We start from the raw sequence: 14,925 nt of genomic DNA, 5'->3' as shown, positions 1-14,925 counted from the left end.
TGGCGGCTAATTTGCATATCAAGACAGCTTAGAAAGAAGCCAAGAGCTGCAGAAGGGAGCAAAGCTGCAGAGAAGCAAGTAAGCCAAAGGGAGGAGAAGGGAGGAGCGGAGGCAGGGCAGGGGGAGAAGGGAGGAGCAGAGACGGGGCCAGGGGAGAAGGGAAAAGCAGGAGGGCTGGCGGAGAAGGCGGGCCAGGGGAGAAGGAAGGAGAGCGGGCTGGCGGAGAAGGGAGAAAAGCAGGGGGGCTGGCGGAGAACGTGGGGTGGGGGACAAGGGAGGAGAGCAGGCAGGGCAGGGTGGAGTGCAGCAGGAAACCCTATTGCAGGATTTTTCCTGCAACGGGAACGCTAGTTGATAAATAAGAATCATGTTGTATGAAAGCTTTGTGCTAGGTGCTTTTATTACATTATCTCTGGACGTTGGGTCCATTATGTATTAAGGTCCCCAAAGGAAATAAACTAGTAACATAACTATTTTTCCCCTCAAATGGAATGAGCAAAAGAATATCAATATAGAGGTATCATTTTCTCTATTAAATCCTTGACTTTAAAGTAATTTAATATTTGCTAAAAGCAATATATGATAAAGAAAATGTTGTTTTTATTTAATTTATAAGCCAGATTTAAAGATTAGCTTAACTTTTCCATTAAAGTTTTATATTTATGAATTCTTGAATAACAGAATAAAGTGTAACTAGGTCTATCTTCATACAGCAAAACATAATTAGAAACTACTGTATTTATTGTTAGATGTTTGAAGGGTGATTAAATATTTGATGAGTGTTAATTATGTACCTAATTACATTATACAAATTTAATTTCTTAGTGATATATTATTGAACAAATCAATACAACACACAATGAAAGACCACCTCACACTCATTAGGATGGTTATTATTAAACAAAAAGAAAGTAAGAAGTGTTAGCAAGGATTTTGTTTAGCATCTATCTAGTTTAATAAAACGTGCTGAAATAAATAAAAAAAATTTTTTTTAAATGGTGGGCAAAGCAGGGGGTGATGAGGAATGGAGGACATCTGTAATAGTATCAACAATAAAAATTAAATTAAAAAATAAAATAAATAAAAATGACACTAACCTCTGCCATTTCCTGTCACATGCAATACTGATTTTCATTTCCTCTCATGGCCAAGGCAAGGAGTTTCAGAGCCTTTTCACTCTCTGAAATAGTTCTCAACCCTCAGGCTAAGAAACGAATGTGAAGGTCCTGCCAATTACCGAATATGTCCATTAGTGCTGTTCAGGGACCAGGGAAATGATCAATAAGTGGGTCAGCTTCCTCAGGAAACAGACTCTGAGGAGTGTCCAAAGGGTTTGTTGAAGAGAGCTGCCTGCAATAACATCTGTGAGGAAATATGGGCAGCAGCATTGGGAAGCGAAAGAATTACGGTAAAGCTGCAATGAAGGCCTCAGTTTCCATAGGAGGCTCTGAAGCTGAGACAACCCTTCAGAGTTATACCAAATTGAGGGGGGATGAGAGTAGAGGGAGGGAGCTTTAAACTCTTTCTCTGACCATGAATTGAATTTAATAGGCAAGGAGCAGCTCCCTTAAGCTAAATGTAATTTCTGGGGAATGATTTAGGTGTGAACCAACTGCAGGCAACACCCATGGCAAATGTGGAAATAAGTGCCTCAGTCTTAAGAGGGGACATTGCTGATTCATCATAACACCCACTATTAGGTTGACAGATTTAGAAATTTTTAAAATATAAATAAAATTATTACCTGGCCTACCTATACTAAAGGGTTATTTATTGTTTATCTAAAATTCAAATTTAGCCCTGACTGGTTTGGCTCAGTGGATGGAGCGTTGGCCTGCGGACTCAACGGTCCCGGGTTCAATTCCGGTCAAGGGCATGTACCTTGTTGCGGGCACATCCCCAGTAGGGAGGTGTGCAGGAGGCAGCTGATTGGTGTTTCTCTCTCATCGATGTTTCTAACCCTCTCTCCCTCTCCCTTCCTCTCTGTAAAAAATCAATAAAATATATTTTTAAAATAAATAAAATTCAAATTTAACTGAACATTGTGCATTTTATCTAGTCACTGTATCCACTGCACTTGTACTAAAGGGTAAGTACAAGAAAGAATTTCAAGGGCATTAATGCCTTATTCCTTTTGTAATCTTATTCTTTAAACAGTACTAGTTCCACAAGAATGTGGGAGACCAAAATGAAAATGGTTAACCTCAATAATTTTGGCTCTATTCGAGATCCTGAAGTGGTCTAACTTTAGGGACTCAATCCTGCTAGCTACATTTTACCATCAGAAACAGAAGTATGCTTAGGAAGAATACTAGCAATACTAACAAGGGAGGATGGTGAGAAAGACATAGCACTCAGTATATAGAAAAGGAAAGAATTGGAGCAAAGGCAGTAAGAACAAAAAGGGATGAGAAGAAACACCCTGAGATAGATTCAAAGAATTTTCTGACTACACTTCCTAGAAAAATAGGAAGTGAACAGAATCTAGTAAAATTGCATGCTCTTGATTTTATGTAATAAGAGGAGAAGAGAGAAATGATACAAGATATATATAAAACAAAAGAATAAATAGGTTTAGAAGGAGAAAATTATACATTTGACAAATCATTCATCAGAATGTGTAATATGTATGAATACTCTAATATACACCAAACTGTTGATCTTGGTCAGGTATTTATTTTCCATTAAACATATTTCACCTGAGACTTTATAGATATTTTTAACCATCTGGAATTTCTACAAGCTTTACTAAGGATATTAAATTATACCAGTAATTTTATTACCTGAGTATTTACACAGTTCTGAGAAACAGTAATTTTCAAATTTAAAATTTTAATTGAAAGGTTGGTTGCCACAGGGTGGGGGGTGGGAGAAATGGCAAGATACTGGCCAAAAGGTACTTTTTAAACTTCTAGTTATAAAATGAGTATATTCTGGGGATCTGTTATACAGTATGGTGACTACAGTTAATAACACTGCATTACATACTTGAATGTTGCTAAAAGCGTAAATCTTAAATCTTTGCCACACACAAAAAAAGGTAATTATGTAAAGCGATGGCTATGTTAACTAACCTTATTATGTTAATTATTTCTCAATAACTATGTGTATCAAATCATCATATAATAGACCTTAAATTTACCCAGTTATATATCAACTAGAAGCCTGGTGCACAGATTTGTGCACCAGTGGGGTCCCTCAGCCTGGCCTGTGGGGATCAGGCCAAAAACAGCTCTCTGACATCCCTGAGGAGTCCCAGATTGCAAGAGGGTGCAGGCCAGGCCGAGGGACCTCACTGGTGCACGATCAGGGCCATGGAGAGACACGGGAGGTTGGCCAGCTGGGGAGGGACCATGGGAGGATTCCAGGTTGTATCTGGCCCTTCTTGCCCAGTCCCAATTGGCCGGACACCAGCAGCAAGCTAACCGACCAGTCAGAGCATCTGCCCCCTGGTTTTCAGTGCGCATCATAGTGACTGGTCAAATGGTCAAACAAACAGTTGGACACTTAGCATATTAAGCTTTTATTATATAGAATTATATCAGTAAAATAAAATTAAAACAAATAAAAATTTAATTGAAGGAAGATTTGTGTTTGTCTTCAATAGCAATTCTGAAGTCTATTTCATTTAAAATAAATATTTATTGTATGTTTTATCTACATTACTAAAGAAGCTCTTACAAAGTAGAGTTCTGGTCTAGTCATTTAATTACACAAAGGGAGAAACTACCACCACCATTACCCTCCGTAATGCTACCATTCTACCTGGCATTCTCCCACTTATATTATGCTGCCAGTATATTTTTCCTAAACCACGCCATCTATTATACTGCCCCTGTGCTATTTTCTGATTCAGAGTCCAGAAAACACAAATAGATTAATTCTCTGTGTGCATCACAGCAGAATCTTTCATAGCATCCTCAAATGCCAGGATGTTAATCTGCTTAGTATGGTTTGGAATAAGAAGAAATATTTAGAAAGTTAATATAAATAAGGTGTTTTCTATTTTTCTTCAGAAATCTAAAATGTAACATTATACTTGCATCCTATGATGTTAATTTGAATCACCAGTGAGCCATACTTATTCCCTGCTGGAGTTAAAATACCCACTATAAGACATCTATAAACAACAAAATCTGGTTTATGAATTGTTTTGCCAATCAGAAATCTATTTTAATAAGCATCATGTACTATTACCCATATTCCCTAACCATTCCCAATAAAAGAAAATGTATGTAATACATGTTCATATGATAATTAAAGTGACCTTATTAAATATAATTTTTGTATTATGTATTTTCTATTCAAACAAACCATTCAGTATTCTGCTATAATTATTAGTATACTAGAGGCCCAGCGCACAAAATTCATGCTCGGGTAGTCCCTAGGCCTGGCCTGCAATCAGGGCCATCTTCCCTGGTTGCCCACAGCTGGCCCTGACCCCGCCGTCACCCACCCCTGGTTCCCTGTTCACCATCAGGCAATCGGAGCCTGCTGGCCAGGGAAAGGGACCAAGAGGTGGTCAGTGCGCCTCATAGTGACTGGTCGAGCAGTTGTTCTGATTTTTCCACCGTTAGGGTCAATTTGCATATTACCCTTTTATTATATAAGGATTATTAACTATTAACTTCCAGTTATTCATGTGTGGATTATCCATCATAGTCTTTAAACCCAAGATGGCTTTTCCTTGAAATGGAGTATATTTTAGGCTAATTTCTTGGTTTACTAGGTATTCTTGTGTGTATTTAGTAAAAATAAGTATAGCTTAAGACATAACATAAGTAGGAAGATAAATATGCTGCTGGAAAAAAAAGTGATATAATAGCATTTCAAATTTAATAAATAATTATTTTATGATCCATAATACATTTATTTTTTAAACTTTTTGCTCCCTTCAATTTGTACAATGAATATGGAAAGCATAGCAAATCACTATGTATATCCTTAAGCATAGCCTTCCCAGACCTGGGTATTTTCTGGGCACCCAAACAAAATGTCAGGCACACAGTAGCTATAGCTGTTGAAAGTTGTCTCTAAATATTTTATATTAATTCTCCTGTTATTTAATTGTTGTAGCTAAAGATAAAATCTAAGAATAACGAATTTAATTGTGGTAATTTATGTGGTTATATTATAATCACTAAGGGGAATAAACTCTTATTTCTCAACTGCAGTGTTTATTGGGAGCTACTTATGATTAGTTTTACTTAAGATTACCTGGGTTTCCCTTTTCAACCAATAGATATAAAATACCAAATATCTTGTATCTCACTAGTAATAGTTTTGGGTTAAAAAATAAAAATGAACTAGTAGTGTAGTGGATACATTAAATTGCAATGTAATGACAACTGTCAATACTTATTGTAACTCGTATGTCAGGTATTATTCTAAGTATTTTTCTCTTTATTCTTAAAAAAAGAAAACTTTAGAAAATACATTCCATTGTTATCCCTATTTTAACAGTGCAGAGAAGTTAACTGGCTGAAGATTCTGTAGTAAATAAGGCAGAACTAACATTTGAAACCAGTACAATTTGGTTTCAGAGTTACTACCAAGAATATACCACCTCCCTGTTGAAGTATTTGACCTTCTTCCTTATTGAAGAGAACACAAACAAATGGTGCCTCCAACCACTCTCTCTCCCGGATATCTGAGTAAAACTGGAATACCACATTGTCTTTAACTCTCCCAGTGACAGCCTACGCTGACAACTAGGTTGGGTTGGATGTCTCTCCTGTCCTGTTCTCCCCTCTCACATACCACCACATTTATTAGTCTGACATCACTTTTTTTCTTTTCATTCCCCAGTTGATTTAACTCTTTGAAACAAGGAATATTAAAATAGTGGAGCACAACACAGTGCCTGGAATATAGTAGAGGTTCAGTAAATGTCTGCCAAAGAATGTTCTTATTTTTCCAGGTCTGCCTATTGGCGTTGCAGCTGCACCAAAACAATCACAGCCACTGCCACCTTTATTCTGATATCGACTGTTGCAATTCTCTACATTGTAACATATTTCACATTTCTCTTTGAAACAAAGATAAGAATAACTATCCCAAGTGGGAAAAATGTCTTACCTTCTAAATCTTCTTTCTCAAAGTGTGTTTTGAGAATAGAGCGAGTTCCACCCCTATCCACAACTGCCTCTTCATCATTTCTCTGTAGAATGGGAAAAAGGAAGACTAAATGGAAATACATATATTTTTCTTACTTTCAGCAAATAAAAGTTTTTCAGAGATAAAAATACTATTTATTTGCAAAATATGTCTGTTAAAAAAATAACAATGATTAAAATTAATAAAGGTATTTTTAAAGTTAGAAGCTCCAAGTATTTTTTGCTTCCAATATTTTTAATTAAATTTGTTGCAGTGACATTGATTAATAAAATTATATAGGTTTCAAGTGTACAATTCTATGATACATTCTCTCTATTTTGCTTTGAGTGTTTGCCACCCAAAGTCAGATTTCCTTCTGTCACCGTATATTTGCCTCCCCCATCCTCCCTTTAGCCTTTACTATCCTCTCTACCCCCCTTTTCCTCGGGTAACCACTATACTATTGTCTGTATCTATGAAATATTGCCACTGTGACAGCATGGATGGATCTTGAGAATATCATGCTAAGCAAATAAGTCAGAAAAAGTAAAAAACCATGTGATTTTACTCATATGTGAGATTTAAAACTGAAAGCAACAAATGAACAAATAAGAAAAAACAAGCAAGCACTCATAGACAACAGAAAATAAACTTGTAATATGATCTAATATTTTAGAGTTTTAATTTAGTCAGTTAAAACTATTTGTATATGACTATTCTATTTGATTTCCAAGTGTTAATTTAAGGAGAAGGATAAAATTAATTTGGCCACATATTTAGAAATCAAATAGCATTTGATTTTCTATGAAATTGAAGACAAACATTCTAGTTGGCATCATTTGTTAGGGATATAAAAAATGGAAAATAAACAATTATCTTGTTGATTTAGTAACATGCATTTCTATCTCTGATAAAGAATTCTTGTTAACAAGATGACATTTTGAACTACAGATGGAAAATATAAAAATCATTAGCATTAACACCACTCATGCTATGGTAGAGTGACATAATTCTATTGCCATTAAAAATGGGGTTGGAGGGGTCTAATCCCTTGAAAGCAATTAGTAGCAATTATTAGGTAAACTACAACTCTAATTACTTTGTTTCAGTATAATGCATTTTATTCAAACTAAACTGTAAAGTACAGTCATATGCATTAAACTTTCATTCAGTTTCTTTTTTTTTTAACCTATTTAGAATGGCTGGGCAAAGGTTCTAGCATATGCATATTATACATACTCAAAACAATATGCCCACTGATTTGGTTCTCAATAAAATAATGGGGAGAAGGGTGAATATAGTTCATTTTGACCATGCAGAAATACACAAAATACAAAATACTAAATGAAGTAAAATGCAAATTACTTCCAACATTTATATGATTGGTAACACCTATCTATTTCTAAGCCTATCATTGTATATAGTATCAGGGCATGTTTGAAACCCTGTAGTCCTTTATCTTTCTGAAAATGTGAACTGAGACAGTTCAGGGCACAGTGTTTGAAATCAGAGTTAATGACACCTACACCATAAATGAGAGAAAAATGAAAATGAAGATACAATTCAGAGCCCATTGTTCTTCTATTTGGCAAAATTTTAAATATCTGTTGGTTTGAGCAATAATAGTAATAGAAAAAACTAAAGATGGTATTTATATAATACTAGAGGCCCGGTGCATGAAATTCGTGCATGGGTGGTGTGTGTGTGTGTGTGTGTGTGTGTGTGCATGTCTGTGTGTGTGTGTCTGTGTGTGTGTGTGTGGAGAGGGCCCAACCTGCACCCTCTCCAATCTGGGACCCCTTGGGGGATGTCCGACTGCCTGTTTAGGCCCGATCCGATCGGGCCTAAACAGGCAGTCAGACATCCCTTTCACAATCTAGGACTGCTGGCTCCCAACTACTCGCCTGCCTGCCTTCCTGATTGCCCCTAACCACTATGCCTGCCAGCCTGATCACCCGCTAACCACTTCCCTGCCAGCCCCTGATACCCTGGTCACCCCAAATGCCCTCCCTTGCATATTCTCTCTTTATTAGATAGGGTTTTTTTCTTTAGCATATTGGACAGTCCTAACTGTTTTGGCTCAGTGGATGGTTGAAGCATTGGCCTGCAGAATCAAGGGTCCCAAGTTCGATTCTGGTCAAGGGCATGTACCTTGGTTGGGGGCACATATCCAGTGGGGAGTGTGCAGGAGGCAGCTGATCAATGTTTCTCTCTCATAGATGTTTCTAGCTCTCTATCCCTTTCCCTTCCTCTCTGTAAAAGATCAATAAAATATATATTATAAAAAAAAGAAACATTTAAGATTCCTCCATATCTGCCTGGCTGGTGTGACTCAATGGTTGGGACCCCAGGCTGCCACCACTGGCAGGGGATGGGGCCCTGGCCAGGCTGAGACCCCTGCCCAGGCTGCCATCTCAGCCTGGCTGTATATAGCCCGGTGGGGGTGTGCGTCTTCAGCCCAGGCTGCCTTCACTGGCCTGAAGATAGCTTGGTGGGGGTGCACCACCCTGCCACTGCTGCTGCTGGCTGGGTGATCATGCAGTTGGGTGCCCAGCCCTGCAGGAATGAGACCCAAGCCCTGGCAGCCACCTTGGCCAGGGATCATGCAGCTTGGGTGCGGGGCCCTGGTGGTCTGAGACCCCAGCCCAAGCCTGTGCGGCTTGCCATGGATCACTCGTGCAGATTGGGGACGTGGCCCTGGCGGCCTGAGACCCCCCCAGCCCAAGCCTGTGAGGCTTGCCAGGGATCACTCGCAGGGATTGGGGGCATGGCCTGGCGGCCTGAGACCCCAGCCCAAACCGGCGCGGCTTGAGAGCCATCGCATGGCTTGGGGGCAAGGCCTCGGAGCCTGAGACCCCCCAGCCCAAGCCTGTGCAGCTTGCCAGGGATCACTCGCGCGGATTGGGGACGTGGCCCTGATGGCCTGAGACCCCCAGCCCAAACTGGCATGGCTTGCAAGCCATCACACAGCTTGGGGACATGGCTTGGCGGCCTGAGACCCCAGCCCAAACCAGCGGGCCTTGAGAGCCATCGTGCTTGGGGGCAAGGCCCTGGCAGCCTGAGACACCCCCAGCCCAAGCTGGCTCGGCTTGCCAGGGATCACTCGCGAGTCTCCGCTCCCAGCTCCTCCTGCCAGCGCGATTGGCCACCCCGAGTCCTGCCCCCGTGCATCCTGCTGGCCCAATCGTGGGCGTAGCGGAGTGATGGTTAATTTGCATACTTCCCTTTTATTATGTAGGATTCCTGAACCAAACAAATGCAAGTTTCAGCCTATTTAGAATCTATTCTTGATATATTTACAAATCGAACTTATCCTCTGTGTGAGATATATTCAAATATATGTCACATTGGAATGCATCTCTGACCTCTGGAGTGTTGTTAAGATAAATGCAAAAAGCTAATTATGCATCCATGTTCAAAGGTCAGAAGGAAGACTATTCCACTAGATTTTACAATGTTTCTCTTAAAACAATTGCAAAATGGAAAGCTTTATATAGAATATAATAAGATGTTTTCTCCCTGTAGAATTTTGACTTCAAGACCTGAATCTTTTTTTTACTGATACAAATAATTTTGTCTGTATTTATATAAAATATGTATACTACTCACATACAAAAGATATTCTATTGATTAGCTAATGTAAAAATACTGAGATAAAATGAAATTTTGAAGAAAAGCAGAGGGGGGTCTAAATAGGAAATGGTAATTCTTTAATTACTATAACATTGTAAGCAGAAGTGATCTGTTTAAATATTTCTTTGAAATAACAAGAACTAGAAGCTAGAATATGAATGTAACTCAATGTAAGTGACTCATTTTTGGTTTCCTATACATTATTCCCTTTAAATACTCTCTGGATGTTTCATAGATACATCAAATGAATGATCTTTTAGGCTGAAAATTCTCTACACAAATTAATACTGATATACATACTGAGATTCATCCACTTTGTTTATAGTTCCCAAGGTCATTTCAATATTATTCAAAACTTTGTAATAGGGTATTTCCCTTCCACCACATTACCAGGTAAACATGGGGTGTGATGACAGGAATTAAGAGGGACATACATCACGGGGTGCCAGTCTATGTTGTAAACCCAATACACCAGTAAAATAAATTTTTATTTCATTTTGTACTGTTAATCTCTTTAGATTTGTTGAAAATAAAATACATTAGTATAGCCTAATTTCTATGTATTTTTATTCATTTAGGAACAAATTTTAGCACTGTACAGGGAGAGACACATAAATGTGTTATATTGCCTCTCAATACAATTACCTTTGCTACACTATTGGGTTAACATTTATTAAGATTATTGATTTCAGTAAATAAGATAGAACAATCTTTAAAATGTTTTGGACATTACCCATTGTGATATATAGTTCAACACAATCACATATTTACATATATGTAACCAAAATAAACGTTTCACAAATGAACACTTACCCTTACTATAAACAATGTGTCCTGGTATTTTCTATTACAGGATATTCTATTTTATTTAAAAATATCAGTCATTATTTATTAAATCTATTTCAGGACTTAAAAATGAATTGTAGCCTGCAATTTGAAAATCACTGGTAGAGACTATGGCTCTGAGACTGAGAAACAGTAACTAACTCACACAGAAATCACATCTTAATCCATTTACGTAGCCTCTAACAAAAAATAATACTTAGTCTTCAAATCAATATTTTTAATTTCTGAAGTTTCTGCCATGTTAAGTTTAAGGACATATTATTGTAATGGCATATACCACATATCTTTTCCTGATCTATTTTGACTTAGTTTTCTGTATCTTCCATTCCTTTTCAAGGAAAATATAGCATTATATACTATCCTTTCTAGTTAAACCCTGCTTATGACTAAATTGAATTTGTATTCAGCTATTTTAAAGACACACTCTATGTAATTGGCATAACCCAAATGTATTCTATAATTTTCTAAAATTTGATTACTTCTAAACATTAGGACATTGTCGTATTGAACTTGGATGTTTATAAATGTAACTTAGAAATATGTATCCTCTAAAAAAGTATTTAAAGGAAAGAGTTTTGTTATTATTATTTTAACTGAACAATTATTATAAATAGCAGGAAAAAAAAAACACTTTCTACTCAACTCTCACATATGAAGTGACCTTGAACCAGTACACTCTCTCTTAAAAGAGCAATTAATATGGGCCTGCACATTTAAGTGTTAAAATATTTAAAAAATACATAACAATTTATTCTAGGATTGTTTGTAAATATCAATAAGCTCTCTGTGAATACATATAAAAATTCATTTTTTCTGACTTATCAGAACTCTTGAGCACAGTCTTCAACAAAATAAACTTTTCTAGTTTTATAAGCCAAAATATAACAGCAATCCCATGAGCAGGAAGATTAACTTTTTCATGTCCTTTTGATAAGTCTCATCTCATTTGAGAATGGATTAATAGAGAAGAAAGCAGTTTGTTTTCAATTCAGAATTTTCTTCCCTAAAAGTATTTGTCATAACAATTTTTAAAGCAACCACTTTACTGCCTTTTTGTTAGATACTGGGTATTGGAAAATATGATGTGCTAAATATTCTCCACTAGCCATTACAGATTCACTTTCCACTCTTATCCACGCTCTATCTTTATGGATTGCATCATCAGGCCCCGTTGCTTCTACCTTCCAACTGAGTTCAGCCAATGAGAGATAATGACATAGGACTAGAGTAGTAGAAATATATAGACAAATGTATTTTATAAGCATGACCTGAGAGCTAGTTTTAAAAGTGTTTATTATTTACAAAGCCTCAAAACTTGTCATTTCTCATTAATATTAAAATATTTCACAGAAAACTAAGGTATTCATTTCACTAATGTTAAAGCATGTATTTTCTACACATAACATTTCGCCACATTATTTACATGCTCTGCTTTAAATCAATGTGTTGTTACTACCTATTTCATTAACTAAGATACAGAAGTTTAACTTCTTGTTTTTCTCATTCATCCCATTACCTTTTATTTTCAATTATAAAAGAAACTAAAATTAAGAAACTGATATTAACTCATAGATTTGATGTTAATAGTCAACATATGAATCCATTATGTAATATATCGAAGTTACCTTTTTGTCATTACCAAATAAATGCAGGATTTTTACTTCTTAGTTTTCTTGGCCATATCCTCATTACCTTTTATTTTTAATTATGAAATTAAGAAAATTGAGCATTAACATTTAGATTCAATGTTAATATACTACATGTGCTTCCATATTTATTCTAGAGGCATTCCTTTTTTTTCCCATGTAAACTAAAGTATTATACCAATATAAAAGGTCATGCTTTAACCTCTAATTATATTAGACTGTATTACATAGGACATTAGATATGAAAGTATCAGTTCAGAGATTAGCTTATCATAGGAGCTCAAGAAAATACTAGCTGACCTAAAATCTAAGCATAAGTCAAGCATAACTTTGGATTTCACTAAGTATGTTATATTTTCAAAAAATAAATGAACCCATCTATTTTTACTAGCATATTACTTTGAAATTAGGTATTTAAAATCTAGCATCTATCCTAAATATAGATTATACCACCTCCAGTAATATAACTTAAATCTATCATATATACTATACTAATTCAATCATATAAAATATATCTATCCTAAAGTAGCCCAATAAACCACTCTATCTCCCTTCCTATGTATTTTTAATAAAAGCAGTTGAGTTCCTTTCTAAAGTACCTAATTGGGGAGGTGGCAATTAAGTTTCATTTACTTATGCAAAGTAAATGTGTTATTTCATTTTTACACATATAAGAAAAAATAGAACTGAGAATAAGAATTGGAGAGTAAAACCCTCTATCAAAGGAATAGAACTAAGAAGGCATTATAAATCATCATGTAAAAACTTCAAGATTTTTTAAAATCTCATTTACTTAGAAAACTCCACCCAAACAAGCTTTAAAGACCAGCCAGGGTAAAGAGATCAACCAAAGGACTTGTATGCATGCATATGAGCATAACCAATGAACATAAACGGGGCCGGGGGGAGAGCATGTGCTGGGGTATGGGGGCAGTCGGGGAGAGGTCAATGGGGGGAAAAAGGGGACTTGTGTAATACTTTAAACAATAAATAATTTAAATTAAAAATAAAAAAGACCAGCCAGGGAGTACACAGTTAGGTCAGGGAAGTTCATTGGTTGACATGAAATACTCCAGAGTCAAGTTCAGCATTGAAAGGTTCAGGGGTGAAAGTCTTCCAATGCTAAGCTGATTCTGGCTCAGAATTAACATCAGCACAACATACAGTATTGTACTTTATTACTGTCACTGTGATTTAAAGAATATGTTCTCTCCTAGAGAGCTTAACATCTGATAGTTAAGGATAAAAAGTGTTTGAGAAATTAGGAACAGTTTTAATTAGCCAAAAGTATTTCAAAGGGTTGTGATACCTCACAATTGAGTTCCTGCCTTGTTTGCCCACCTGATCCTCTAGATATGTTTTGAATTCTGGACCTGATTCTTATCTTGCTCTTAAAAATCCTTCTAGAGCCTCAGTTCTGCCTATTTACCAAATTTTATACCCAGAAAATGATGTTAACTGCTGCTACATTTCCTTACTTTTGCCTCATGCTGTCTTTAGCCTCTTCATGTTGCTTGCTCATAAGTGCCCTATGAGTCTCCATCTGTCTTATGATAGGCCTTCTCCATTTATCCTGCTATGTCCTTTCTTCCTTAAGCATCTGATACATCCCCATGAGCTTGTTTGATGTTCAAGTACAAGTTTTACAGATCTGACCTTCCCCTCTGCTGCTGATGCTCCCTTTTAGGAGGTCAACAAAAGTTGGTGTTGGGTAAATGCTGAGAGGTATATGGAGCTGCATACTACCTGGATTGAAATTTTGTTTCACTTCACTTAGGCATCTTCTGTAATTTCTCTGTATCTTGAGTAACTTATTAAAAGATATAAAGTCCTTGAGTCTGCCAAGCATGTATTAAGTTCTCCATAAATAATATTTATATTATTATTTCTACTATTGGAGCTGCAAAATTCAGTAAGGCATGATTCTTTCCCACAAAGAGCTTACAGACCTCATGTTAAGTATAACACACAATGATATACATAATTCTTAAAATTAAATACTTCATGGATAGGTAAAACAGTAGATTGAAAAATTACATAAGAATTAGAAAACTGGGGAAAGATCTGAAAAAGTTACACAGAATATAAAACAGAATGATAATATGAAAAATATGCTGATTTTTTTAAATGGAGGATAATATGATAAAGTCTAACATATACCTAATTGGAAGTTCTAAAGTTAAGAGTAGAGAAAATGAGAAGGAGTACTGGTTGAAAATAATAGGTGAGTATGATAGACAACATGAATCCTTGGATTCAGTAATCACAATGAATCACAAACAGGAATTAAAAGACAATTCACATCTACACCTATCATGTGAAACTACAGAATGAGATATTTTCAAAACAGTAAGGGGAAAAAAAGATCCTTTCTAGTTGAACAATACTTGGAATTTTTTATATTAAGCTATTTTCATATCAGTGTAACAATCACTATTTTTTATCTAAATACCTATCTGTGCTTTAGCCTAAGATGATAACATTTGTAATCCTCTCATATATCAATACCCTTCTCCTTTCTTGCCATCCAAAACCCTGATGTTTTTACTGACATATTGTAAACTTGTAGAAGTCATATTAGTATCCATTATAAAAAGGGAATAAAGATATACATATACATTTTTTAAAATATATTTTATTGATTTTTTCACAGAGAAGAAGGGAGAGGGATAGAGAGTTAGAAACATCGATGAGAGAGAAACAT

At 36.2% G+C, this 14,925-nt stretch overlaps 1 protein-coding gene across 2 annotated transcripts in view; it reads right to left on the bottom strand.

Moving 5' to 3' along the window:
- Positions 1-14,925, bottom strand: part of SLC4A10 (solute carrier family 4 member 10) — a 186,366-nt gene that overhangs the window by 157,805 nt on the left and 13,636 nt on the right. For both annotated transcript variants that reach the window (XM_028141093.2, XM_028141099.2), the window contains exon 2: positions 6,079-6,160. In XM_028141093.2, the coding sequence (XP_027996894.1) occupies positions 6,079-6,160 (82 nt within the window). The remainder of the gene's footprint in view (positions 1-6,078; positions 6,161-14,925) is intronic.

The sequence above is a fragment of the Eptesicus fuscus genome, chromosome 11, assembly GCF_027574615.1.
Source record: "Eptesicus fuscus isolate TK198812 chromosome 11, DD_ASM_mEF_20220401, whole genome shotgun sequence".
Lineage (NCBI taxonomy): Eukaryota > Metazoa > Chordata > Mammalia > Chiroptera > Vespertilionidae > Eptesicus > Eptesicus fuscus.
This window is presented reverse-complemented; position numbering and strand designations above follow the sequence as displayed.